Source organism: Moschus berezovskii, chromosome 15 (genome assembly GCF_049115385.1).
Source record: "Moschus berezovskii isolate FMDL1 chromosome 15, NW_MosBer_1.0, whole genome shotgun sequence".
In the NCBI taxonomy this organism is placed as follows: domain Eukaryota; kingdom Metazoa; phylum Chordata; class Mammalia; order Artiodactyla; family Moschidae; genus Moschus; species Moschus berezovskii.
In genome coordinates this window covers 13577677-13601340 of record NC_142474.1, presented here as the reverse complement: position 1 = coordinate 13601340, position 23664 = coordinate 13577677, and the positions used below count along the sequence as shown (strand labels likewise).

At 56.1% G+C, this 23664-nt stretch overlaps 2 protein-coding genes and 1 pseudogene across 8 annotated transcripts in view; 2 read left to right on the top strand and 1 right to left on the bottom strand.

Annotated features, from left to right (window-relative positions):
- ZHX3 (zinc fingers and homeoboxes 3) overlaps positions 1–5059 on the bottom strand; it is a 131430-nt gene extending 126371 nt beyond the window's left edge. The window contains exon 1 of the mRNA XM_055437421.2: positions 4886–5059. The gene's annotated coding sequence lies outside the window, so the exon portion shown is untranslated. The remainder of the gene's footprint in view (positions 1–4885) is intronic.
- LOC129554895 (uncharacterized) overlaps positions 1–9181 on the top strand; it is a 24065-nt pseudogene extending 14884 nt beyond the window's left edge.
- LPIN3 (lipin 3) lies at positions 5181–23664 on the top strand. 7 transcript variants are annotated; one of them, XM_055437449.2, is made up of 22 exons: positions 5208–5304; positions 6072–6120; positions 9959–10139; positions 10221–10414; positions 11646–11741; positions 11918–12183; positions 12385–12468; positions 13479–13599; positions 13766–14108; positions 15156–15255; positions 15387–15547; positions 15914–16007; positions 16078–16147; positions 17945–18037; positions 18114–18157; positions 18877–19015; positions 20392–20540; positions 20744–20830; positions 21267–21419; positions 21619–21733; positions 21829–21932; positions 22114–23664. In XM_055437449.2, the coding sequence occupies exons 4-22, from the start codon at positions 10223–10225 to the stop codon at positions 22256–22258; spliced, it is 2556 nt and encodes an 851-aa protein (XP_055293424.2). In that variant the 5' UTR covers positions 5208–5304; positions 6072–6120; positions 9959–10139; positions 10221–10222; the 3' UTR covers positions 22259–23664. The 7 variants fall into 7 exon arrangements, with proteins under 7 accessions (XP_055293432.2, XP_055293424.2, XP_055293442.2 ...); XM_055437457.2 differs by lacking the exon at positions 6072–6120 and having other exon boundaries at positions 5181–5304; XM_055437467.2 differs by lacking the exon at positions 5208–5304 and having other exon boundaries at positions 5980–6120; positions 10007–10139.

Genomic DNA, 23664 nt, shown 5'->3' with positions numbered 1-23664 from the left:
TCTCTAGTGCCCGCTCCACACGGAAGCCAGAGGGCTTTTTCTCAATTGCCATTAAGTGAAGTTGCTCACATCCAGGCCTCCCTGTCCATCACCAACTCCCGGAGTCCACTCAAACTCATGTCCACAGAGTCGGTGATGCCATCCAGCCATCTCATTCTCTGTCGTCCCCTGTCTCCTCCCGCCCCCAACCTTTCCCAGCATCAGAGTCTTTTCCAGTGAGTCAACTCGTCGCATGAGGTGGCCAAAGTATTGGAGTTTCAGCTTTAGCATCAGTCCTTCCAATGAACACCCAGGATTGATCTCCTTTAGAATGGACTGGTTGGATCTCCTTGCAGTCCAAGGGACTCTCAAGAATCTTCTCCAACACCACAGTTCAAAAGCATCAGTTCTTCGGCGATCAGCCTTCTTCACAGTCCGGGAGTTGGTGATGGACAGGGAGGCCTGGCGTGCTGTGATTCATGGGGTCGCGCAGAGTCGGACACGACTGAGCGACTGAACTGAACTGAACTGAAGTTGCTCAATCGTGTCCAACTCTTTGCAACCGCATGGACTGTAGCCTACCACGCTCCTCCATCCACGGAATTTTCCAGGCAAGAGTACTGGAGTGGGTTGCCGTTTCCCTCTCCAGGGGATCTTGCCAATCCAGGGATCGAACCCCGGTCTTCTGCGTTGCAGGCAGACGCTTTACCATCTTAGCCATCAGGGAAGCCCCTAAAGCTCCCTCCTTTGCTTTGAAAGCGGAGGACTTCGCCTCCCACTTCCTCCCCTCCCCCCACCACACACAATCTGATTCCTCCCCTGCCCCCTACTCAGCTGTTTCACCTTCCGTCATCAAGACTGAACTGTCCCCAGGTACATCTGCATGGCCTTTCTACAAACTAGTCAGTACACTTGGAATAGTATTCCCACCCTTTGGTTGTTGTTTAGTCACTAAGTCCTGTCCCATTCTTTGCGACCCCATGGACTATAGCCCTGCCAGGCTCCTCTGTCCATGGGATTTCCCTGGCAAGATTAATGGAGTGGGTTGCCGTTTTCCTTCTCCAGGGGATCTTCCCAACGCAGGGATGGAACCCTCCTCTCTTGCATTGGGAGGCGGATTCTTTACCACTGAGCCACCTGAGAAGCCCTCCCACCCTTTATATCTAACTAATTCCAACTGATTTTTGAGACTTAGATGTCTGCTTAAGGAAAGCTTTCCTTGACCCTCCCATCCTGCTGCCATCCATCATAACTGCCTGACTGCCTGTCAGTTCTGCTTCTTTCCCTTCTTTCTTCCCCCTCCTCCCAACAAGGACTGCTGGGTCGCTGCAGCATTTCCAGAGCCTAGCCCAGGCACGATGCTCAGAATGATCATAAACACCCTGCCTGGGGGTCCTCTACCATCCTCTCAACCTCTGCCTGAATGAGAGGTTCCTGTAGTTACTTCATCTCTTAGAGCAGCAAGTCGCAAACTAGAACAAGCATCAGAAACACTTTGGTGTGGCTGAAGGGAGCTGATTAAAATACAGATTGCTGGGTCCCAGCCTCAGAGTTTCGGATTCAGTAGGTCTGGAGTAGGGCCTGACAGTGTGCATGGTACTGCAGCTGCTGTCTCAGGGACCACAGTTTAAGAATCATGTCTAACAACCTACGGACTGGAGAAAATATTTGCAAATGATGCAGGGCTTAATTTCCAAAATATACAAACAGCTCATACAACTCAATAAAAAAATTTTTTAAATGGTCAGGAGACCTAAATAGACATTTCTCCAAAGAAGACACACACAGAGCCAATAGGCACATGAAAAGATCCTTCACATCGCTAATTATTAGAGAAATGCAAATCAAAACTACAAAGAGGTATCACATCACACCATTATCAAAAAGTCTACAAATAATAAATGCTGGAGAGGGTGTGGAGAAAAGGGACCCCTCATATACTGCTGGTGGGAATTTAAACTGGCGCAGTCACTCTTAAAAACAGTATAGCGGTTCCTTTAAAAACTAAAACTAGAGTTTCCATTAGATAGAGCTATCCAGCAATAGATATTGTTGGATAGAGCTATCCAGCAATCCCATTCCTGGGCATATATCCAGATAAGGTGAAAACTCTAATTTGAAAAGATACATGCATCCCAGTATTCATAGCAGCCTATTTTAGCCAAGACATGGGAGCAACCTAAGTGTCCATCAGCAAATGAATGGATAAATATGTGGTGTGTATGTTTATATGGAATATTACTCAGCCATAGAAAAGAATGAAATATTGCCAATTTCAGCAACATAGATGGACCTCCAGATTACCATGCTAAGTGAAGTCAGTTAGACAGACAAATATTAATATTATATATCACTTACACGTGGAATCTAAAACAGTCATACAAATGAACTTATTTATAAACCCAAAACAGACTTACAGACATAGAAAACAAACTTATGGTTACCAAAGGGGAAAAGGAGGGAAGGGATAAATTAGGAGATTGGGATTAACAGATACACACTGCTATACATAAATAGATAACAAAGATTTACTGTGGAGCACAGGGAACTATATTCAAAATCTTGTAATAACCTATAATGGAAAAGACTCTGAAGAAGAGTATATATATATATATAACCAAATCACTTTGCTGTACACCTGAAACACAATATTGTAAATCAACTATACTTCAGTTTGAAAAAAAAGAATCACATCTGACAGCATCGCTTTCTTCACTGGTAAAACAGGACAACTACTGTCTCTACTAGGTTTTTTTTTTTTTTTCTACTAGGTTTTGTGATAATCAAATTGAGATAATGCAAATGAAAAACTCAGCATGTTGCTTGCATCCAGTAGGTGCTCAGTAAGTGTTTGCAACTGCTACGGGGAATGGACAGGAGACATGCCAGGCAAGGAAAACGTGAGCAGGGGCAGAGATGGGAAAGAGCCCAAGCAGGGCAGCTGGCCTGGCAGGAGAGCCAGGCCCAGCACAGTAGCCCAGGAGTCCAAGCTTGTCTCTGGAAGCAGTTGGGAGCCACGCACAGTTCTGGAGCAGGGCAGTGACAGGTGGAAGCTGCATGTAGCAGCACTGAGCAGGAGGCCATTGCAAGCTCCATGTGCTGAGCATTCCTTGGCTGTTTGACCAGTCAGATTTAGCAAGTAAAAATCAAGGAGATACCATTAATTTTGAATTTCAGATGCCAATGAATAACTTTTTAGTATAATGTGTCAGTTGCTCAGTCATGTCAGACTCTTTGGGGCCCGACTGTAGCCTGCCAGACTCCTCTATCCATGGAATTCTCCAGGCAAGAATACTGGAGTGGGTAGCCATTCCCTTCTCCAGAGGATCTTCCCAACCCAGGGATTGAACCCAGTTCTCCCACATTGCAGGCAGATTGTTTAGCATCTGAGCCATCAGGGAAGCCCCTCAAATTTAATTGGTCATCCTGTATTTTTATTTGTTAAACCTGATCACCCTGGCCTGACACCAACTGTCTGCCACCCAATTCAAAAGCCCGCATCTGGAGGGAGTCAGTGCGGGTTTCTCTGTCTCCCTTTCCACCTTCAGCGGGGCCAGACCACCAGGAGTGGTTGAGGAGCCCGCTTCTGCAGCCAATCTTGCTGCCCATGGCAAGGGGTCACAGCTGCAGGCCTGGGTGAGTGGATCCTCATAGCACTTCAGGCTGGGTTCACCCAGGAAGAAAGCAGTGGGCTGCAGTGAATAATCACTGGGTCTGTGACAAAGCACATACGGCCACCAAGATCCATAGAGAAGGAAGTGCCCCCCTGCACTGACGCGTTGCTCAAAAGATAAACAGTGGCATACCCCCACCCACCACCACCGCTCAAGGGTACTGAGGGAGAGGAGAAAACTGCCTCTATCCTTAACCCCAGAAATGGGCAAACACAAGCATTCATGCTGATTGCACACTCAAAGGATGCCTCGGAGACAGTGATGCAAACCACAAGCTAGAACAGGGTGGTCCCTGCCTTGTTCAGCTCAGTTGGGTGTTAGGACAAGTCATACTACCCGAGGCTGCCTCTGTCTTCCCCCACCTCCAGAAGCATCAAATCCCAGATGATTCATGGTTCCGGAAACAAGCCTGTCGGAAATCCAATTTCTGCGACAATCTTTGTATCAACTTTTTTCTCTAACAAAGAACAATGAAAACAAAGTGTGCTCCATTTAAAAAAAAAATGAACTAAACACTGTTGAACCCCTAGTATGTGCCCTGATCTATGTTCAGTGTTTTATTTAGCTCTGTAGTTCTCAGCCTTGGCAGCACATTACAATCACCTGGAGAGTTGTTATTTTTTAATTCTCGCACCCCAGGCATCAGTATTTGCCAAGGGCACAGTGATTTCAATGTGCGACCAAGGTTGAGAACCACTGATTCAGTTCATCCTGTTTAATCCAATGCAGTCCTACAAGGTAGATTTTTATCTCCATCTTGCAGATGAGGAACTTGAGGCTCCCAGAGGCAGAATTACTGTGCTACCTGTAGCCACAACCCCTGTTCTCTCTCCTCTCTTCCCTCCCAGACTCCTTTGAAGGATTTCTGAAGTTTCCAGGGTGTCCCTGCTTAATATAGTATTTATATACAATGCTTTCACAGACATGTTTGTGGCATGACTCTGCCCTCTGACCACCCAAAATAGCTCTGCTCCCATCCGGGCTCTTCTGAGATACCAGCAGACACAGCCCGGTTTCAAGACTGACACCAAATGACTTTTGCTACATCTAGGACAGCTGAGGCCAGTCACTTCCAGCCAGGTCCTGCCATCTCGAGTCACAGAACAACAGCGGCCACCTCTCGCTCCCCACCGGCTAGTACTTTCTAAGCTCGACTCTTTGCCCTTGAGTCCCATTCCTCCCAGCTTTTCCTGGAATTCCTGTCTTTACAGCAAACTCCTTCACCTGCTGACCTTTCTCAGAGCATCTTCAGGGGCCGTCCATCCTCACAGATTGTCGGAGACGTCTTTGGTCCAGATCAAGTCACAACCACAGATGCCCAAGCCCCCGGCCCGCGGCTTGCGGGTCCTTGGATGCTTCAAATCTTCACGCACCTGGACTTGCCTGTTCTCGCGGCGCCAGCTCGGCGAGAAGGCTGGTCATCGCCTGCCCTCTGCTGGCCGGTGGAGGTATTGACCCCCCCACTTCCGCTCCACCAGGATTGCATCGGCTGGATGGAATGAAGAGCGGGCATTTATTGAGTTCCTGCTGTGTTTCAGGACTGAACTGGACGCTGGGGTGTAAGCATGAACGCGACCTGCACTCACGGAATTCCAAGAGACAGACCATAACATCAAATTCAAGCGAATATGAAATTATAGCTGTGGGCCATGTGAGTGAATACGAGGGTCCGATCCAGCCTTGGAGGAGGGGTGCGGGGGCGGATGTTGGAGGTGGGATTAGGAAGTCCAAGCTGCCCCAGAGAGGGGACTTTCGAGTGCCTGATGCTTCTCAAAGTCATTTCGGGTCATCTAGAAAATCCTGCAAGGGCGGGGGCGCTATCCCCATAAAGCAGAAAGTGGGGTCAGATGGGGGAAAGAATTTACCAAAGTCGCACAGCGAGCTAGGAGCAAAGACAGGCAGGCTTAGGTCGGCTGGATTCCAAAGTCCTGGCTTTTCCGCCGTTCCCGGGACTGGGGTGGTGGCGGGCCACAGGGATGGTCCCTCGGGGAGCGCTAGGGCGCGGGGCGGGGCGGGGCGGGCTGGAGCCCAGGGGCGGGGCGGGCTGGAGCCCGGGGGCGGGGCCTGGAACTCGGGGGGCGGGGCGGGCTGGAGCCCGGGGGAGCGGGGTGCACTGGGGGGGCGGGACGGAATGGAGTCCGGGGCGGGGCCTGAAGCTCGGGGCGGGGCGAACTGGACGTGGGGGCGGGGCCTGGAACTTGGCCCCGCCCCGGACACTGTAGGTGAAAGGGCGCCCTTGGGCGTGGGGACCAGGCGGGGCGCCCCTGGTGGGTGGAGTCTAGACGGATTGGGACCTGCAGAGGCCGCCCTTAGCTCGTGGAAGGGGCGGAACCGGGATCTCGCCCAGTCCTAGAGGAGCCGGAAGTGGCTAGGGAGTGCGGGGCTGGAGCCACTTACCTGCTGACCCTGTGCCCTCAGGTAGAAGCGGCGGCTCTGGGAGCCTGGAGTCCAGTGGGCAGCTCCCCAGGTAGGGCACAACCAGGGCCGGAGATGAGGTCCCCGTCCCCCGCCCCACCCAGCACCGCCCATCTGCCCTGCCATCTGACCCTCATTCCTTCCCGATCCCGGGCCGAGTCCCTCTGCAGATATCCGAAGGGAACTCCTGGGTGGTGGAGCCGGGCCTCACTTCATCCCTCTCCCCGACTCAGCGCCTCCGGGGTCCCGGGACATCCAGAATGGGGGATCGGGAGAGAGTGAGATATACAAACCTCTCTGGGGAAAAGCTTCACCACCCCACCCCACCCCACCTCCAGCTTCACCCCTCTGGCAGACTGTGTGACGCTGGGGAAGACATCCACCCTCTCTGATACTAAGTGTCCTCAGTTGCAAGACAAGGTCTGACCCTTGCCCCGCCGGCCCTGAGACTGGGCAGGTCAGAAGCAGCAGCAGTGAAGGCAGCTAGGGATCCTTGGTGGAACTGTCTCTGTTGCACAGCTGGAGCAGGGCTGACCCTCCAACACCCTCTGGTCCTAGACAGAGCACTACATGCGACCAGCCCTGAATCTGGGAGACCAGAAAGGCTGAGACCCAGGGCAGCTTGTTCTGCCTTCCCTGTAGTGGGGTTGTATGCAGGTCTGGTGGGGTGGGGTGGCGTGTAGATGTTTGTGGACTCTGAGGCCTGGGCACCCTGGGAGGCCTGCCTGGAGCAAACAGTGAGGCCACCATTGTGCAGGGCCTTGAATGCCATGTTAAGTCTGAACTGTCAACTCAGGGCAGGGGCCGTGTGTTGGAGTCTGACCTGTCCTGCCCTCAGCACCAGCCTGAGTAAGGACTGTCACGATTCCAAAAACAATGCTGCAACTGATAGGTGGTGTGGGTGGGCGTTCAGTGCCTGCCGCTGCTTTATACCAATTATGTCATGAGTTACTCAGGCATCCCTGTGTTATTTCCATTTAGGAGGCTGCAGCTGAGGCTCAGAGAGATGAAGTGACTTGCCCAGGGTCACAGCTAGTAAGGGTCAGAGAGACAGTCTGGTGCCTTAACCACACTGTCTGCTGCCCCCCAGGATCTGGGCATTGGTCATAAAGCCTCAATCTAGGACAGAAGGAAAGGGGGCGCCAGATGAGCAGGAAATTGGGGAATAGGCTTCAGAGGCCTTGGGAGGGAGGGGTAGCCATGAGTCCTTAGAAGAATTCAGCTGACCAAGTTCCCAGGGGAAGGGGACATATTTGGTTTTAGACCTGTGAGTTTGGGGGTAAAGGGGAGTATAGGGGAGCCGAGCAGAGCTCTCCTCCATCCAGAGCAGACCAAGGAGGCAGAGCTGGTCCCGGAGACAGGAGGTGTCTTCAGGAATGGGTGCAGGCAGAGGGGAGGGAGCCCAGGGCTTGACTCACAAGACTCTCCCCCTCCCCTCCAAAATACTGAGCAGACAGAGGTGGGACATCCACTTGTGAGCGGGGGAGCAAGGAGAGGAATGAATTCTAGGCTCCCATGACATTAGAGCTGAGAAAGTCTGAGAAACCCAGGCTGAGTTTCATAGAAGGGGAAACTGAGGCCAGCAAGTTACTTCCCGGACCACATCCCACGAGTGGATCAGAGTAGGACCCGGGTGCCCCCTCTGCCACTCAGCTTTCTCCTATCTCAGTGGCTCTCAGCTGGGGGCAGTTTTGTCCCCCAGAGGACATTTGACAAAGTTTGGAGACAGTTTGGTTGTCAGGAGGGAGGGTGCAACTTGGGTAGACCAGGAATGCTGCTAAACGTCTTACAAATCACGCCAACCCCACAACAAAGAATTATCCCAGCCCCAAAAAGCAGTAGTGGTAAAGTTGAGAAACCCAGTAGCAGGTGGAGCTGAGCCTGTCTCCTCCGCCCCCTCCCCGCCCACCCACCACTGGCTCTTCTGCTCTGTGCAGGGCAGAACATTGCTCCCACTCCCGGGGTGCCTCTCCCTTGCTTGCTCCTTTAAAAAAAAAAAATTATATACTTATTTATTTATTTTTGGCTGTGCTGGGTCTTCCTTGCTGCAAAGGCTTTCTCTAGTTTTGAGTGGGCTCTCCTCTTCACTGTGGTGCATGGGCTTCTCACAGCGGTGGCATCTCTCGTTGCAGTGCCCGGGCTCTAGGGGGCAAGTGGTTGCAACTCCCAGGCTCTAGAGCGCTGACTCAGTCAATGTGACGCATGGGCTTAGTTGCTCCACGGCATGTGATATCTTCCCAGACCAGGGATCGAACCCGTGTCCCCTGCATTGCCAGGTGACAATGCAGGATTCTTAACTGCTGGACTCTTTGCCACTGAGAAAGCCAATGCTTGCTGCTTTATATTCCTAGAAGCTTCTGGAGTCTTCTCTGCTTTTCCTGGCCTCAGTGATCTAAAGCCCTGCCCACCACATGTCTCTCTTTGTCAGTGGGTCTCCCGTATTCATACTGTAATGTTAAGGATGGAGAAACCAAAGTGGGAGTTTTCACCATCACACAGCAGGTGTGCCTTGCAGGTAAAAGATGTGTTCAATTTGAGTGACATTTTAGGGGTCCAAAGAGTTTCATTTTTACCCCAGTTTCTCACTTTAGCAATTCTCATGGGACCTTATGTTTGTGAGGCTCTCTGTTTCTAATCAGCTGCCAGGTGATGCTGGGCCCTGAAGCAGCACATTTGGGATTTTGGTGAGACATTACAGGGCTGTGCAGAGAGGGTGGCCCTCTTTGTAGATGACTGTGGCGTGGTTTGAGGACCACGGAGGGGAAGGAACCATGGTATGGAATCAGGAAACCAGGATATGAGTCATCACTCCCTCCCCCCATCTACGGCCTGCTAGCTTCATAGGGTTCAGATAAGTCACTTGACTTGTTTGACGGGTGAGCTTGCATGGCAGGTCTGCCTGGAGGATGCAGGATCAAAAGGAAGTGCCCTGTGAAGGTGGGATGGTGTGGGTCCTGGCAGCCAGAAGGGTATAGGCCAGGGCTATACATTGGCCAGCAGGGAAGGGATGATGAGCTGACGCTGGTGGGGCGGGCACCCGGCCAGCGTGGAGGTGGCTCTCGTTATGGCCCTGGCTCTTCTCCGCAGCTGCTACGGCTCCTGCCTCTGGCTGACCCAGCTCTGCCCAGTGTGAAAGCCGGAGGGACCAGTTTAGCTAGGAGAAGAAGGAACAGCTGTGATGGGCCCAGGGCCAGCCCAAGGCCCTGAATGTGGGTCTGAGGAGTGGGGTCAGGGCTGAGAGCTATGACTTAGAGACACTGGGATCAGATCATGGCTATAGACAGGCTTCCCACATGTCCCAGGGAAACTGGGAAGAATTTGGGAGTTTGGGCTTTATATTTTGTTGTTTGGGCCCAGCTGTGGGGGATGCCTTACTGCAAGCATCTGAGAACTGAGCAAAGCCTTAGGTACCAGGGTTACCTCCACCCTTGGTCCCCCACACATTAGCCACAATGGCCCAGTAAGGTTCCTTTTAACTCCTAGGACCAGGAGGCAGCAAGCAACCCATTTCTCAGATGGGAAAACTGAGGTCCCCTTCTCCCCTCTGCCTGGGACTGTCCCATGTGACCCATGAGGGCCCTGGGCCTGTTGTGCCATAAGGCTGGCCTCTCACTGTACATGGGGTGCCTTCCCTCTCCCTGCCCCCACAGTCAGGCCATCCCAGGGGTTCACACCAAGGGCTCAGCAACCACCCAGGCCTGGGAGCGAATCCTGGCTCCTCTCCTGATGGGTGGTGAGATCGTGGACAAGTCACTCTGCCTCTCTGAGCCTTGGCCTGGCTTGTCTGTAAACAGGGATAATGACCCGCTAGGCCGGCCTGGCAGGTTGTCGTAAAGACGACAGGAGCCCTGCCACTGAGCGCTGTGGTCATGATTACTCATGGCATTTAGAGGCTCGCAGCGCCCTGGATGGCCTTACCCGGCGCCTCGATTTGACAGAAGTGAGCATCGCAGTTGGAGAAGGGAGGGGGCACCATTGGGATCAGAACCCACGTCTTCAGGCACACCTCCCAGCCCATCACGGCTGCCCGTCTGTGGAGGTGCTCCGAGGACCACACACCGGAAGCCTGAGGTAGGTCCCAGGGGGTCAGGCTGCAGGGCCGTCCCCAGAAGCAGGGGTGGGCCCAGCACCTCCACTTTTTCGCCGGCACAGCCATGAACTACATGGGGCAGCTGGCGGAGACCGTGTTCGGCACAGTGAAGGGCCTGTACCAGGGCCTGAACCCGGCCACGCTGAGCGGGGGCATTGATGTGCTGGTGGTGAGGCAGGTGGATGGCTCCTTCCGATGCTCACCCTTCCATGTGCGCTTTGGCAAGCTGGGCGTCCTGCGCTCGCGGGAGAAGGTGGTGAGTATTGGCCAGGAGAGGGGCCCCCCGGGGGGTGGGGGCTGGGCTCTGGGAGCCAGGACAACCACCATGGTCCCAGGACAGGACCCAGACCTCCCTGGGGTGGCAATGCGTCCTCCGGGCAGGCTTCCCTTCTTTTGTGTTTTCCTGGGGTTGGACTGGGGCTTCGGGTCCAGGAGGGTCCCTATTTTCCCCTGCAAGCAGCATATCAGGGCAGGCTTCCATACGGGGGCCATCAGACCGGCTCCAGCTTCCTAAGACCTTACCTGTGTGTTCCTGGTAAGTCACTTGACCCGTGTGAATGGGTACATTCTCATCTCCCCGATGATGAACTCGGAGATCACTGGGGAGTGGTGGGGGGAGTTACTCACAAGTTAGTCCCTTCCCCCTTAGCAGACCGGCTCCGTCTTCGCGGGGCTCAGACGAACATGACAGATTTTTATTAACACCAAGTTCTGGTCTGGTGAGCCCAGACCCCCTTCACAATGGGGTGACTTTCCCAAATCCTAATAGGAGAGTGTAACCTTTCGGGAGATGGTGTAGCTGACTGGTTAAGGGCTTGGGTTGTGGCCTCAGACTTTCTGGGTTCATAGCCTCACTTGGCTACTTCCCAGGAAATTAATTAACCCCTCTGAGCCTCATTTTCCTCATCTGTAAGTGGGGATGATGATGGGAGCTATGGCCAGGGGTGGTTGTGAAGATTAAATGAGATGGTCTATATAACACACTCTAGAGAGTGCCCAGGAAAGGGTCCTTATTAACATTGTTCATGTCATGCACAACTGTTTGGGTGCGCTCCTGGGTGTTGGGGACCACCAGTGACAAGATGGATCATGTTCTGGGACTTCCCTGGTGGTCCAGTGGTTAAGACTCCCATCCTTCCAATACAGGGACGTGGGATCAGTCCCTGATCAGGGAACTAAGATCCCACATGCCACATGGGGTGGCCAAAAAGTTAAAAAAAAATCATGTTCTTGTGCTGATGGGCTGTGGGAGAGAGAGGAACACAGAAACCAAGGCATAAACAAGAATGTTGAGATGTGAGCAGAGACCCTCAGAGTGGGGATCAGGGGGCGCCCCAAGGTGGGGAGGGAGGAGAGAGATCCAGAAAGTGCAGTGTGCTGGGGCAGCAGGCAGCCTGTGTCCCCAGGACCAGCCTGGAGGCCAGTGGACAGGAGGTAGGAGTGGGGGATGACAGCGGGGACCCCCGCCCCACCATGCACCATTACAGGTGGACATCGAGATCAACGGGGAGCCGGTGGACCTGCACATGAAGCTGGGGGACAGCGGAGAGGCCTTCTTCGTCCAGGAGCTGGAGAGCGATGAGGTGAGTGCGTCCTCACTGGTGTCCCCTCTGGGCGGGGCCTGGGGTTTGGGGCTGCTCTATCTCAGTGAGGAACTCTGAGGCCAGCAAGTCATGAGGCCATGCTTCCGCCGCCCGCCCCTGCAGCCTCCAGGCCTGTTTTCCTGCCCCCTCAGCCCCGCCCCTGCTTTGCTCCACAGGAAGACGTGCCTCCCCGCCTGTGCACGTCACCCATCCCCTGGGGGGGCCTGGCGGGGTTCCCTTCGGACTCCCAGCTGGGCACCACCAGCGAGCCTGATGCCAGCATCGCGGGCATGGCCTCCACCGGGCGGAAGAAGAAACGGCGCAGGAGGAAAACCAAGCGGAAGGAGGATGCGGTGGCAGCCGATTCTAGTTCAGAGGAGCTGGAGGCAGGCGCTGAGAGTGAGCCATCCCTGCTGGACAAGCCAAGGCCGGAGCCCCCAGGGTATGTACGGGGCTGAGGGTGTGGGCACGCCACCTGGGGTTCAAGCTCAGTTTCCTCTGCCGATGCTGTGTGACCCTGGGTCAGGTCCTTGACCTCTCTGGGCTTTAGTTGCTTTACTTCCTTAGTGATGTCCAGGCTTCCATGCCCTGCCCAGGGTACCTGTCCAGTCAGTGACCATTTATTTGCCTGAGTTGCCCTCAGCAGCATCCAAACAGAAGGAGAGTCCTCGCCGGAGCCCAGAGACATCTACCCCTACTCTGACGGCGAGTGGCACCCCCAGGCCAGGTGAGCGTCCAGGGGGGCCGCAGGCAGAGACTCAAAGCCAAGGTCTCAGAGGGGTCTCCATTTACATTTTGCTGATGAATAATGATACAGAACATATTTATTGCATTTACCAGCCTGTATATCTTTTGTGTAAAGTGTTGATATTCAACATTTTTTTTTTAATTGCAGTAAAATACACATGGGACTTCCCTGGTGGTCTAGTAGTTAAGACTCCACACTTCTAAGGCTGGGGGCATGGGTTTGATCCCTGGTTGGGGAACTAGGATCCCACATGCTGCACGGTGCAGCCAAAAAGTTGAAAAGAAAAAACCTAGAATTTATCATTTTAACCATTTTAAATAATCCCCTGGTGGCTCAAGCGGTAAAGAATCTGCCTGCAATGCAGAAGATCCGGATTTGATCCCTGGGTCAGGAAGATCCCCTGGAGAAGGGAATGGCTACCCACTCTAGTATTCTTGCCTGGACAATCCCATGGACAGAGGAGCCTGGCAGACTAAAGTACATGGGGTCAGACATGACTAAGCGACCAACTCATCATCAGCAATTTTAAGGGACACACAATTCAGTGGAATTTAGTATACTCACGATATTGTAGAACCATCACCCCGCCTCGAGTTCTAAAGCCTTTTCACACCCTTAATGGAACCCTAAACCCATTAAGAAGTCACAACCTGGGACTTGCCTGGTACCCCAGTGGTTAAGACTCTACACATCCAATGCAGGGAGTGTGGGTTCAATCCCTGCTTGGGGAAGTAAGATTTCATGTGGCACACAGCCGAAAAAAAGAAGTCACAACTTTGCCCATTGTTGTTTTTTCTTTTTTTAAACTGGATTGCCTTCTTATTGTTGATTTACAGGAGTTCTTTATATATTTATATATTCTTTAGATGTTCTAGATCCAACACAGGTATAAACACATGTTGCAAAAAAAAAAAAACGTTCCCAGGCTGGAAAGGGCGGCAGGGGGCATCTGGCTGGCTTGGGGGCCCCTGAGTTCTTGCTTCCTGCAGCCTCTCGCCAGGTGAGCTAACATCTCCCAAGAGTGACTCGGAGCTGGAACTGCGGACCCCCGAACCCAGTCCCCTGAGAGCAGAGTCCCACATGCAGTGGGCCTGGGGGAAGCTGCCAAAGGTGAGTCCCCTGTGTCAGGCCCCCAGCCTTGCCTTTTAGGGGATCCATGGCCCCTGCGGGTCAGGACTGGAGTGATTGAGACTTGGCCCGCCCCCCTGAGGCCTTGCAGGTTGTGGGAGGCAGGCCCTGCCCCGTCCCCATCGTCCCCTGAATGTTTTGATTGAAGGTGGGCAAAGCTGAGTGGCCCGAGTCCTCGGTGGTCGCTGATGCCAGCTCCAGGACAGCCTCTCCGCCTCAGGGGGCGCCCAGCAGCCCCTCCGCCTCTGTGATTGGCATGGACCCTCTGGGACCCCCAACCCTGCAGACAGGGCCTGGCACTGACCTTCTTCAGCCTGACACAGAGGCGCCCGCTCTGGCGGGTCCCCCTCTCTCTGCCCCTGAGAGGGAGGAAGCCAAGACTCAGAGTTCGGGGGACACGGGGCCCCGTCCTCCATCCAAATCCTGGAGCTGGGCTGCTTTGGAAGACCCCTCTCACACCCGGAAGCTGGAGGGGGTCTCCCAGAGGAAAGGTGAGTGATGGCTGGACCCCTCCCACTGCTTCCCTGGCCTACATTATCCCCTGGGTGGACTCCGGGACTTCAAGCACATTTAAGCACCTACTGTGTGCACTGTGTCTGGCCCAGCACTCCTTGAGGGACTCACAGTCCCATGGAGCAGACAGATGACACAGGCGTAAAGCAGGGAGAGTGTAACGTGGCACATACCAGACAGAATCATTGGTTGGGATGGGGGCTGTTTAAATCATGGGACCAGGGAAGGCCTCTCTAAGTGGGTGATGCCTGAGCTGAGACGTGGGCCATAAAGATCCAGCCAAGTAAGGACCAGGGGAAGAGAATTCTAGGCAGAGGGAACAGCATGGTGATGAGGAGGGAGAGAGGTTTCGTGTCTAGGAACCGAGGCAGATGGTCTATCTTAAGCGAGGCCAGGGAGAGTATTAAGAGAGGAAATTGGCTCCTGAGTTGTCCACATGGGTCGTCACTGGCTACAAGTGCCTATTTAAAATTAAAGTGAAAGTGTCAGTCGCTCAGTCATGTCTGACTCTGCAATCGCGTGGACTGCAGCCCGCCAGGCTCCTCTGTCCATGGGGTTCTCCAGGCAAGAATACTGGAGTGGGTAACCCTTTCCTTTCTCCAGGGGATCTTCCTGACCCAGGGATTGAACCATCTTTACCATCTGAGCCACCAGGGAATCCCCAAATTAAAATTAATTAAAATGAAGTAACACTTGGAGGACTTCCCTGGCGGTCCGGTGGTACAGACTCCCCACTTCCACTGCAGGGGGCAAGGACTCAGTCCCTGTTTGGGCGTGGCCAAAAAAAAGAAAAAAATAAGACTTAAAATTCCATTTCTTCATCACGCCATGTTGAAGTATACCCCACCACCTCGTGTGGTCAGCAGCTAGTGTACTGCACAGTGCAGACCTGGGACCTGCCTAGCCTTGCAGACGGTTAACCAGACAGCACCCCCTTGTGGTGCTCAGGGGTAGGGGACGCAGAGTACTCCCAAGAGTCCACCTCGCTGGGTTAGGCCGACAGATGCCCCCACCTCTCCCACCAGGTTCCCTGAAAAGAAGCCAGCACCTGGGTCCCAGTGACATCTACCTGGATGACCTGCCCTCCCTGGACTCTGAGAACGCAGCCCTTTACTTCCCCCAGAGGTGCCTGGATTCTGGACTCCAGGGTGTCTTGGGATCGAGGCCTGTAGGGCCAGGGGTCAGCTAGCAGGGGCCAGGCCCTCCTCCCAGCCTCCTCCTCCTATTCACGTCCCTGTTGGTCCTTTCATCCCCAGCAACGGTGGGCTGGGGGCCAGGAAGTGGAGTGCACCTGACAGCCTGAAGCCCCTGGGGGACTGCGACCCCAAGCAGGAGCCAGAACCTACTGCGGACACAGCAGACACAGTGGCGCTGTCCCTCTGTGGGGGCCTGGCCAACAGCAGGGACGTCTCCGTGGGTATGCTCGGCGGTGGCCCCTGCCCTCCTGAGGACTGTCACTGAGCCCAGGGGATGGTAGAAGGGAGGGAAGATCCTTGAGGGTGGGCAGCGGAGGTGTGTGTGAGGCTGCATGGAGCCCACCCTCGGCCAGCAAGTGCTGGGCATCCCCAGGACCCTGTGAAGCCAATGTTAAGTGACGCCAAGCTGTGACTCCAGGAAAGCCTGGGTTGGGACCAGCAGATGCCAGAGCCCTGGGGAGCCAGGAGCCCCGCTGTGGTCGAGCTGCAGGAGGCCCCAGGGGCAGAGATGGGGCAGCCGGGAGGGGCTGGGACAGTGGGTCACACGGGACATCAGCTCACCTCTCGCTTTCTGCCTCTGCGCCCAGAGAAGTTCAACCAACACCTGGTCTCCTACCAGGACCTCGCCCAAAACCCCGGCCTCCTGGACGACCCGAACCTGGTGGTGAAGATCAACAAGCAGTGGGTACTGGGACTGGGCTGCTGGGTCACCCCTTTCTCCATGGCCCTGACACCCCATCTGTCTCTGCAGGCATTATAACTGGGCTGTAGCTGCCCCCATGATCCTGTCCCTGCAAGCCTTTCAGAAAAACTTGCCCAAGGTAATGGTTGGAGCTCCCCCTGGATCTCCTGGGGGAAGTGGCCATAGCCTTGGGGTAAGGGCCCCTTGGCAAGGAAGGAGAGGGTGGGCAGAGATGGGCCTGGGGCTGGTGGGCAGCAGGACCCACTCGGGGAGGAGAGACTCAGGCTCCTTGAAGCCTTCCCCCAGGCGGTGTGGGTGAAGCACCCCCCTTACCCTGGCTTCCTGCCATGGCTAAGTCCATTTGGAATGGATTTGGAATTCAGGGCAAACCAGAGGCAACAGGCACATGCCTTCAGCAGGAGCTTTTTGGATCTGAGAGACAGTCTTGGGAGGTGGAGGTCCCACCCCTCACCTTCCCCGGAGACCCTCTCCAGGCTGGGCTTGGAGTCTTGCTTTATCAGCACACAGTTGTTAAGTACCTACTATGTGCCAGGCCTGGACCAGGGAGAGTCAAGCCCTCATAGGGAGATACTTAATCAGACAGTCAAATGAGTATACAGTTCAACTGTGAGAAGTGGGACGGAGCAGTCTGGGGTGCTGTGAGAGCCTCCAGCAGGGGTTTTGCTGATGTCTGAAGGGTGAGTAGACGGGGGTGGGGAACAGCCTGTGCGGATGCTCAGAGGTGGAAGGTCCAGCCTCTGTAGTCCCTCCCAGAACCTCCACCCCACACAGAGCTGACCTGCACCCACCCCTTCTGCCCCTCTGGGAGCCATCCAGGGCCCTGCCCTGTCTGGCCCATCCTTATTAGCTTGCTTAGGCTTGCCCGAATGACCTGATGTTGACAGCGGGTGCCTCCCATTGGTGCCACTCAGCTCTGCCCTCTGGTTGGCTGTAGGTCTAAGCTGGGACCCCAGAGCCTGTGGGAAAGGAGAGGGTCTCCCCCTCCTTTGGCTCTCCTCACCTTAACCCGGACAAACAGGAGAAACTCCACCAGCCCAAGTGGTGGGCACTAAGTCCCTTTAGTCGTATCCAACTCTGCGCAACCCCACGGACTATAACCCGCCAGGCTCCTCTGTCATGGGATTCTCCAGGCAAGAATACTGGAGTGGATTGTCATGCCCTCTTCCAGGGGATCTCCCCGACCCAGGGAGAGATTGAACCCGCATCTCTTACGGCTCCGGTATTGGCAGCCTGGTTCTTTACCACTAGCGGCACCTGGGAAGCTGCTTGTCCTCCTGACTTGGGTTTTCCATTGTATTTGCAGGAAGCTGATAAGTCTCCTAGGTGGGCCTGGGCCGAGCTATCCCTGGGATTACCTAGCACAAACGTAATCAGAGTTTTTCACAGGGTTGTGCTGTCCCCACCAGACAATGATGGTCATGTGTACAGAGAAGGAGGCTGCTCAGGGGATAGATCACTAACCTTAGGAATTGCCAATGTTGGTCTTGGAGATTGAGGGTAGTATTGACTAGAGACTGTCCCTGCCACCACTTGGTGGCATCATGCAGGGAGAACCAGATCTTGAGAAACTCCCAAAGCGCACTGCCTTCAGCCACTAGAGTAGGTCTGATGGCAGTAGATCTTGATTCATGAGGTCTGGAGGCCAGGCTAAGGCTGGACTAGAGCTGGGGGATCAGCTCTAGCTGGGGTGGGGGTAGAGGCAGGCAGAAGTGGACTTTGTTCTCCCACGCTTAGCTCCTAGTCATTGCTCAAAATCCCAAGATGGGGGTGAGTAGGCTTCTTTAGCCTCCACATGTAGATAGCACCTTGCTCTAGAGTCAGCCCCAGACTCCGGGTTCATGGGGGTCAGCAGGGCAAGGTAAGGTGGGTTTGAGTGGGGCAGGAGAAAACGCCAGTGGCCTTCCTCTGCCCGCAGAGCGCCGTGGACAAGCTGGAGAAGGAGAAGATGCCCCGGAAGGGAGGCCGGTGGTGGTTTTCCTGGCGACGCAGGGATTTCCCGGCCAAGGAGGTGGGTGATCATGGTCCCAGGGCGGGCCCCGCATGGGCAGTGGGCGGGGATTCACTAGATGGAAATTCCCCCACAGTGCAGCACCCAGAGGGAGAAAACCGCAGTGAGGGAGCAGCGGGGGTGAGTTGGATCTCGTGGCTGGGGCTCTGCAGCTGGAGTAGGAGCTGGGGAGGATGGCCGTGTGGGGCGGATGGAGCCAACACCCCTCCCCTGCCATGGGTCTTTCTCATTCTGCGATCACTTCTACACCCCTTCTTTTTCCTGGGACATGTCCCCATTTCACAGGAAAACCTACATACACCAAAGGTCTCACAGCCAGGAAGTTGCAGAGCTGGAAGGGGTACCCAGATAACCGGCCCGGACAAGGGGCTACCTTATGAAGGAGTGGGGCATCCCCTCTCCCCCAGGGGCCAGCTGACCTTGCTTCCTTTTCTCATGTCTGAAGTGGCCCAGAGTGCCCAAGGCTGGGTGTGGGTGTGGGGGGGTGGTTACTGAGGATGGGCTGACTGCCCCCGCGGCAGGCGGGATTGGCCAGGACAGAGTTCTCAGTTCACCGTCTCCGAAGCAGGTACCAACATCCTGACCATGGAGAGCACCCTGGGGGCTGGGGGCCCTGCGTCTCTGCTCCGGCTCTGTGGAGTCACCCTTTTGGGTGGAGAACCCCTGGCCTGCATCCTGCTGCCTGCCACCACCCCCTAAATGGGCGGCCCCTAGAGGGAGGGATCCCTAGAGGTTCAGGGACACGCAGCAGGCTCCCTGTGACCTGGGTGAGGGGTGGGCACTTACGGGAGGGAAAGCCTTGCCTGGGGGAAGTGGCTTGAGAGCTGGTCCGCCCTCAGGGAGAAGACAGAAGCCCTGAGCAGCGAGGACGACACCCTGGACAGCCCCGTCATCCTGGAGGCCCCCTCCCCGCCCCCCTCACCCCCAGCCCACGCCCCTGCCTACAAGAAGTCCCTCCGCCTCTCCTCCAGTCAGATCGTAAGTGTGTGCAGGTGTGGGGGTGGCGGGGCTGCAAGAACTATGTTCCCAGGGCCCTTAGGGCCCGACTGCAAAACAGCTTGTGTTCACTGAAGCCCAGAATCCGTCGCCCAGTGTCTGCCAGCCTGCCGGCCCCTGCATGCCTCCTCTGGGGACGCCTCTGTGCCACTTCTTCACATGCCAGCCCTTTTTTTTTAAGTTGAGTTTATTAGAAAAATATGAGAGGTAAAGACACCATAAGTGACAGAAAACTCTGAAAATGTCCCTTTTCAAGCCAAATGGGGGTCTGGCCTTGACCTCCCCAAAAGGACAAGAAACTGGTGGGTTAGCAACACCATTCTCTGGCAGCCACCTCGCAGGGGCATCTCAGCCAGGACTGCTTCCCACCCCTGGACAAAGGCAGGGAGAAAACAAGCCCATTCTTTGGTGAACACTCTGGCTAGAAAAGTAGCATTCTTATGTATAGAAAAGTAGAAAAGGACATTCTTATGTATAGAATCTTAAAATATCTACCTGCAGGGACTTCCCTGGTAGTGGTCCAGGGGTTAAAGCTTTGCACTTCCAATGCAGGAGGCACAGGTTTGATCCCTGGTAGCGGAACTAACATCCCACATACCCTGCAGCGTGGCCAAAAGCAATTTAAAAAAATGTCCCTGTAGTGGGTTGGCTGGCTCCGGGTCTCCCTTTGGAAGCTACAGGAAGTCAAACGCTGATGACAGCTTCTCAAAGACTCTGACAACCCTAGGCCCCCAAGTCACACCCTAGAGTCACTGTGGCTCCTGTAACAAGAATGTTTTTTTTCCCAAGTTTGACTCTGGCCAGGGAGGTGCCCAGTAGGGTCTGGCCAGCCTGGTACAGAGTAGCTGCCATTTGTGTGGTTCCCAGGGGTGCACACGCAGCTCGGGGATCAGCCAGATCACAAGCTGTGACCCTGATTCTTCTCTTTGGACCAAGAGCAGGGCTAGGTCTCTCTTCGGGGGGAGATATCACCGGTACCCTAGCCTCAGGCAGGGGGCTGCCAGTGAAGATCCCCTCGGGGCCCCCTCTGTGGAGTGGGGTGTCTCCGCCCAGAGCAGTGTTGGCCCCGAGGCTGACCTGAGAAACCTGGGCGGGGTCACGGGCCAGGCTTGCTCCATGAGCTTCATCTCGAAGCTCCCATGCCCGGAGCTGTATGGGCCCCCCCAGCAGTCCCTTGAGTCCTCCTTGTGGCCAACTTCTGCCCAGATGGCTGCCTCTGATGCATTCAGGAAGCTTCCTGAGTTGGGAGGAACAGGAGAAGGAGGCCTGTGGAGAGGCAAGGCCACGGTTTGGGGGTGGGTGGTGGAAGGACAATGTCCCGCTGAGCCACGGCCCCCCTCCCCGCTGTCCAACTCCAGCGGCGCCTGAACCTGCAAGAAGGTGCCAACGATGTGGTCTTCAGTGTGACCACCCAGTACCAGGGCACCTGCCGCTGCAGGGCCACCATCTACCTGTGGCAGTGGGACGACAAGGTGATCGTCTCTGATATCGACGGTACCATCACCAGGTGAGGTGGGGCCAGCCGTGGGCGGGGTGGGGGGGGGCCTGGGGCCCCGCCTCCCTCTGTGCTGGCGGAGGGGGCGGGGGAGAGGGGCCCGCCCTCCCGGTGGGCTACTGGGGGCGGGGCCCCCTGGACCACACCCATGGAGCTGCAGGGCCTCGTGGGACTGTCTCCGAGGAACTGGGTAACTGGGTACTCTGTGGCTCTAGGTCGGACGCTCTGGGCCACATTCTGCCCCAACTGGGGAAAGACTGGACACATCAGGGCATCACCAGTCTCTACCACAAAATCCACCTGTGAGTGCCTGGGCGGGGCAGGGCCCCAGGGAGGGAGTGACACGATGTCTGAGGCCACCCTGGCCTCCGCCCCTGGAAGCCAGGCTAGACCCCAGGGCAAAGGAGGAACCCGGGGCAGGTCCCTGGAGTGGGGAGACCTGCTGGCCCTCAGTTCTCCTGTGAAAGGCTCATCTCGTGGGGCCGGGGTCGGGGCCTGAGTCTACCTGCTGGCCTTCCTGCTGTAGATGAAGCCTACAGAGTGGCCCGAGTCCTCACCTCGGGCCTGGGTCCACCTAGGCCTCGGGACTCTGTGCGTGTCCCTTCTCCCTCCCTGGTCTGGCTCAGCTGCCATGCTAAGCCCCTCCCGGCAGAGGCACCAGGGTTGCACTTAAGCCGATCGAAGCCACGAAGACGAAGTGGGTTGGGCCGGTCTTTTGATTCCGCATCTCACCCCCAGAAACGGGTACAAGTTCCTGTACTGCTCGGCACGGGCCATCGGCATGGCCAACCTCACCAAGGGGTATCTGCAGTGGGTGAGCGAGAGGGGCTGCGGCCTCCCTAAGGGCCCCATCCTGTTGTCCCCCAGCAGCCTCTTCTCTGCCCTGCACAGGTAACTGTCCCAGGGGACACAAGCCCACCGCTGGGGCAGGGTGGGGCAGTATGCAGGTCCACCGCCAGCCCGCGCCAGGCTGGGCCAGCGTCCAGCCTCGCTCGGGAGTCCACTGGGTCAGACCCTTCAGCTGTCCCCTGACCCTGCTCATCCGGTAGCGCGCTAACCCCCTCCCTGCCCACGGCCCTGGCTGCTGCAGGGAGGTGATAGAGAGGAAGCCAGAGGTGTTCAAGATCGCCTGCCTAAGTGATGTCCAGCAGCTCTTTCTGCCCCAGGAACAGCCCTTCTATGCCGCCTTTGGGAACAGGCCCAATGTGAGTGTCCCCTCCTTGGGGAGCAGGGGGGCGCTGAGCTGCTGGCTCCACCCCTCCTGGCCCCCTGACCCCCGACCCCTCCTCGTCCCCTGTAGGATGTCACTGCCTACCGGCAGGTCGGCCTGCCTCCCTGCCGCATCTTCACAGTCAACCCCCGGGGAGAGCTCAGCCAGGAGCTGATAAAGAACCACAAGTCCACGTGAGGCCCTGCCACGTGCCCCCATGCCCCAGCCCTCTCCCCGGGGCCCAGTGCCACCTACCTACCCGCCCCTGGGGACCACCCCCTATCTCGCCCCCCACCCCCACCCCGGGTCCAGGGCTCCCAGGCAGAACAAAAGGTCTCCACCTGCTGTGACGGAGCCCTGCATCTCTGCCCGCAGGTACGAGCGGCTCAGCGAGGTGGTCGAGCTCCTCTTCCCGCCCGTGGCCCGCGGCCCCAGCACAGACCTGGCCCACCCTGAATACAGCAACTTCTGCTACTGGCGCGAGCCACTGGCCCCCTTGGACCTCAATGCCTTGGTCTGAGCCTGCCTCCAGCTGCCCGCCGACCATGGCTCAGCCCAGAACTGACTGTGTGTCCCAGGGCGTGGGGGTCAGAAAGCTGGGTGCCCACTTGGCCAACCCACTGAAGGGGAGGAGGAGGGCTGCAAGCTGGCCATGGCCTCTCCTGGCCCTTGGTCTTGGCCAGCTGAGCTATGGTCAGGGGGCAAAGGGGCCGCAGCTCCAGGCCTCGGTGTGGCCCTGCCCTGTAGCCAGGAAATGATTGGGTCCTAGCGGGGGTTCTCTACCCTCTTGATGTCTCTTTCCCTCTCACCCGGGACCTGGATTCAACTCCTGACAGGACAGAGATGAGAGAGAGGCCCCTCTGAGGCTTGAGGTCCTGTACGCCCAGGAGAGGGGCCAACCATCCGGGGAAGAAATTGTCTCCCAACCCTCTTTAGGGAGCCTGCACTGTGCCCTCTGAAGCCAGATCCTCTGTAGCCCTGGCCCCTTCCCACAGCTCTGGAGCCAGCCCAACGTCACTGTGGCCCCCCTCTGGTGCCATGGGGCCTCAGCCCATCCAGACACCAGAGGTGCTAGGACCCCCAGCCTCTGGGGAGGGAGATGCCACACACCCGGCCCCTCCCCACACCTCCACTGAGGACACAGCCCTAGACACAGGGGATGACCTGCCTGGCCCACCCCACCCCCCAGCCCTTGCTGGTCATTTCACCACCCACAGCTGCGGCATGAGTTTTTGTCTGAGGGACTGTGGGAAGCAGGGCTGACACCCCACTGCCGCCACCCCTCCCACCACCTTTGGGGAAGAAAGGGCCTTTAGATGGGCTAAAAGCTTTAATCCAGGCCTGCCCTACCTACCCCCACCCCCAACCACCACTCCTGCCGCCCAGCACCAAAGTGGAGGGCAGAACACCAAATGTCAGGAACACAGAAAGCGTGGCTGCGAGCTAACACGGGGGCACCCAGGCCCCCGTGGGGAAACCGAGGCCGCAAGCCTCAGCAGGGATGGGTCTCCGCCGGGTATGTGAGCCAGACAAACACTTGTGTTCTCATGTTGTCATACCTGAATTTCTCACCCCGTTGGGAACATCCGTGCAGGGCTGGGGTTTTCCAAGGATGTTGGAAACTAGGCCTGGAGCCCTTGCTCTCCAGCCGTGGCCTCCTGCCCAGGGTCTGGCCTCATTCGGGCCATGACGTACATGAGGGCTGCCCTCTGGAAGGAGGCTCTAACCTGGGGTGGGGGGTGGATTTTCCCCAAAATGGAAAGCAGGGGACCAAGCAGGGACCAAAGTACCCTAGAAACATCTCTGGGGAAGGGAAAGAAAAAGAGGATAAATTACAGTGGGAGGGGTCTCCAAACATCCTTTCTGCTAGGAAAACACAGCTGCCTAAGCCCTCACCTTGGGGGAGGATCAGAAGGAATAAAGAGT